Below are 3,279 nucleotides of genomic sequence, written 5' to 3' on the forward strand. Positions count from 1 at the left end.
GGCTGTTGCACAAAGAACACCTGAATTTATTAAAAGCTTATGCATGACCCAAGAGATAGAACCACCGGTCTTCCACTCTTATGATGACCTTGTGTGTATTCAAGAGATATTCTAAAACAACAACATCCCTCTAAACTTCTGCTCAGAACTTTCTGTGTACCCAGTTTTGGATAGACCCAGGGCGAGAACCCAATGCTCTGTGAAGGAATGGTCCTGGCTCAGAATGTAAACTTAATCTTCTCTGCTGGGTGGCATCTGAGTCTTAGTAGGTTAGCCTACCAGAGGAAACATCATGTTCACTCTGACTCCCGTCTTAACTGTGTCCTATGAAGTCAAAAGTGTGTTTCTGTTCCTTTCAATCCTGGAGTTTGCAGTGGGGATCCTGGCCAATGCCTTCATTTTCTTGGTGAACTTTTGGGATGTGGTGAAGAGGCAACCACTGAGCAAATGTGATCTTGTGCTGCTGTGTCTCAGTATCACCCGGCTTTTCCTACATGGGCTACTCTTCATGGATGCCATCCACCTTACCTTCTTCCAGCAGATGAAAGAACCACTGAGTCTCAACTACCAAATTGTTATCATGCTCTGCATGATCGCAAACCAAAGCTGCTTCTGGCTTGCTACCTGCCTCAGTGTCCTCTACTGCTCCAAGATTGTCCGTTTCTCCCACACCTTCCTGCTCTACGTGGCAAGCTGGATCTCCAGGAAGATCCCACAGATGCTCCTGGGTGGTATTATTTTTTCCGGTGTCTCCACTGCCCTCTGTTTGTTTAACTTTTTTAGCAAATCTCACTTCATAGCCACAGCTATGATATTCATGAATAACAATACAGGCACAGGAAATGCAGAAACCAATTTCTTTTATTCCTTTCTCTTATGCAATCTGGGGTCTATCTTCCCTTTCCTAGTTTTTCTGATTTCTTCTGGGATGCTGATTGTCTCACTGGGGAGGCACATGAGGACAATGAGGGCCAAAACCAGTGAATCTTGCAGCCCCAGCCTGGAGGCTCACATCAAAGCCCTCCAATCTCTTGTCTCCTTTTTCTGCTTCTATGTAGTATCATTTTGTAGTGCCCTCATCTCGATGCCCTTGCTGTTGCTGTGGCACAACAAAATAGGGGTAATGGTTTGTGTAGGGATAATGGCAGCTTGTCCCTCTGGACACGCAGCCATCCTGATCTCAGGCAATGTCAAGCTGAGGAGAGCTATGGGCACCATTCTACGCTGGGCTCAGAGCAGCCTAAAGGTATGGACAGACCACAAGGCAGCTCCCAGGATATTATGTTGAGAGTAGACATGAATTAGGCCTGTTCGTGAATATGCCTCTGATTCTTCATGAAGCTTTTAGTAACTTATTCCATCTTCTCCTGTAAAACAAAACTGAGAGTCTCTGCTTTACTTTACATCAGTTAACTCACCTATAGAAGAATAAAATACTTAAAGCTCTTCAGATGGCCAAGGCAAGTAGAATGGCTTTGGTTCCCTAGGTTTGTTTTGATAAGACGAGCAAAATAGGAAAATGAAGTATTGACTGTATAATGGCTTATTATTGTGTGGTGTGAGCCAAGCCATAGATAAAACTCTTCTGAAATGACTAAATCACCAAATCCTAAAATAATATGGCTGGATTTTAACATGACTGCTAAACCTATTCCTCAAAACTGGTGATAACATAATATTTGAATATATCCTCTACTATGGCAAATACAGGATCTTCTTGGAACTCCAACACTTTCATGAAATTATAAGGTATGGAAAGAAGAACTTGGAAAAACATCTATGTCACCACTCCAGCTTCAAGAGGAACTACACTAAAACTCTTTCAGGGACAACAGGATGGGGATCATTTTATCTGAAAATACACTGGCTCAGAAATATGCATTAGAACTTCTTTTTAGTGGAAGGAGAAGAAAGAAAGGTATTTGCTCAAAAGTTACCCTGGACACCATGGCCAGAGCCTCGTGTGCCTATGGCTCTACTCAGTTAGCATTTGCAACCAGTTCTTTACTTGGTACCAAGCACTGGCAATCCAGTTGTTGGACTGGCTAAATTAAGCTGGCTAAAAGGTACTTTTGTTAGATATTCAGCATTCTCAGGCTGCCTACATAAAGACCTAGCCAGGAAAAATTTTATCAAACCAGTTCCTAAAGTTCTCAGGAGAAAAAAACTGTTATACCAGATGTTTAAAACCTGACAGACTTCAAAGTTATAGAAGGTCACCTAGTTCTGCCAGCTATGAGTGCTGCTAGAGAATTCCTTCCTTCTCTCAGGAATCTGGTCTTGATAAATCCAATTCCTCTTCCATTTTTTTTCCAAACACCATTAGCCTTTGCTTCAACTCTAATGGCTACAACATCTGCAACTCTACCTGGCTTCTTTTTCTCTGGTTGACATAAAAGTTTTCCACATTTCCCTCAAAGGCAGTGGTCACCCCTCTTGGCTGCACATAAAAATCACCTGGGAAACTTCTAAAATCTCAATGCCCAGCTCACATACCAAGACAATTAAATCAGAATCTCTAGATGTGGAATCCAAGCATCATTATATTTTAAAGCTCCCCAGATGATCCCAAGGTACAGCTAATACTGAGACCCACTGTTCTAGATCCTTTTTTTCTTGAGCTCAATAATGTTCACCTCCCACCGAACTGTATTGCTACATTTCAAGTCCCCTAGAGTACTTAGAGGAATATCCTCATCAAAGAAAACAGTAGAGGAGGTCTTGGAACTCTTATCTTTGTCTTCTTATTTGCTTTCCCTCTTCTGTATGGGCTCTCTGAGACAAGTCTTCACTTCATCTTATTGCTTTCCATGGATTCATTTTTAATATGGTATTTTGATGCAATTTCAAATTTATAGAAAAGTTGCAAGAATTCCCGTTACCCTTTGCCCAGATTCACTCATTGCTTGCATTTTGCACCATTTTTCTCTTGTTCCTCCCCCACCCACCCCCCACCTTTAGGTATCTTAATCCCAATCCAATAATGTAGGGCTAATTTTAGTCCTCCCCTTTTACATACTTTTAATTCCTTTCTCTAACCGTGAGAAATCTGGCTCCTTATATGCACAATATATTTACTCATTTGCTTATGCTTAGAATACAGAGAAAGTGGTTTTAGAATTGCTGTCCTGTGACACTGCAAAAATACAAACCAACTAACAAGAGTTCAATATTTCCTTACAGTTCTTTTTTCATTTTTAGGTAAAATTGATATACAGTGAAATTCATATATTTTAAGTATACAACTTGATGATATTTGATAAATGTATACATTCATGA

At 40.8% G+C, this 3,279-nt stretch overlaps 1 protein-coding gene across 1 annotated transcript; it reads left to right on the forward strand.

Moving 5' to 3' along the window:
• The first annotated feature begins 292 nt into the window (after window positions 1-292).
• TAS2R38 (taste 2 receptor member 38) lies at window positions 293-1,288 on the forward strand. Its single transcript, XM_037837422.1, has one exon. The coding sequence runs from the start codon at window positions 293-295 to the stop codon at window positions 1,286-1,288; it is 996 nt and encodes a 331-aa protein (XP_037693350.1).
• The last annotated feature ends 1,991 nt before the right edge of the window (window positions 1,289-3,279 follow it).

This window comes from Choloepus didactylus, chromosome 5, assembly GCF_015220235.1.
Source record: "Choloepus didactylus isolate mChoDid1 chromosome 5, mChoDid1.pri, whole genome shotgun sequence".
Taxonomy (NCBI): domain Eukaryota; kingdom Metazoa; phylum Chordata; class Mammalia; order Pilosa; family Megalonychidae; genus Choloepus; species Choloepus didactylus.

What these genes read in the sequence shown, in the direction of transcription:
- TAS2R38 (XM_037837422.1), top strand. Translation starts at nt 293, where the DNA reads ATGTTCACTCTGACTCCCGTCTTAACTGTGTCCTATGAAGTCAAAAGT.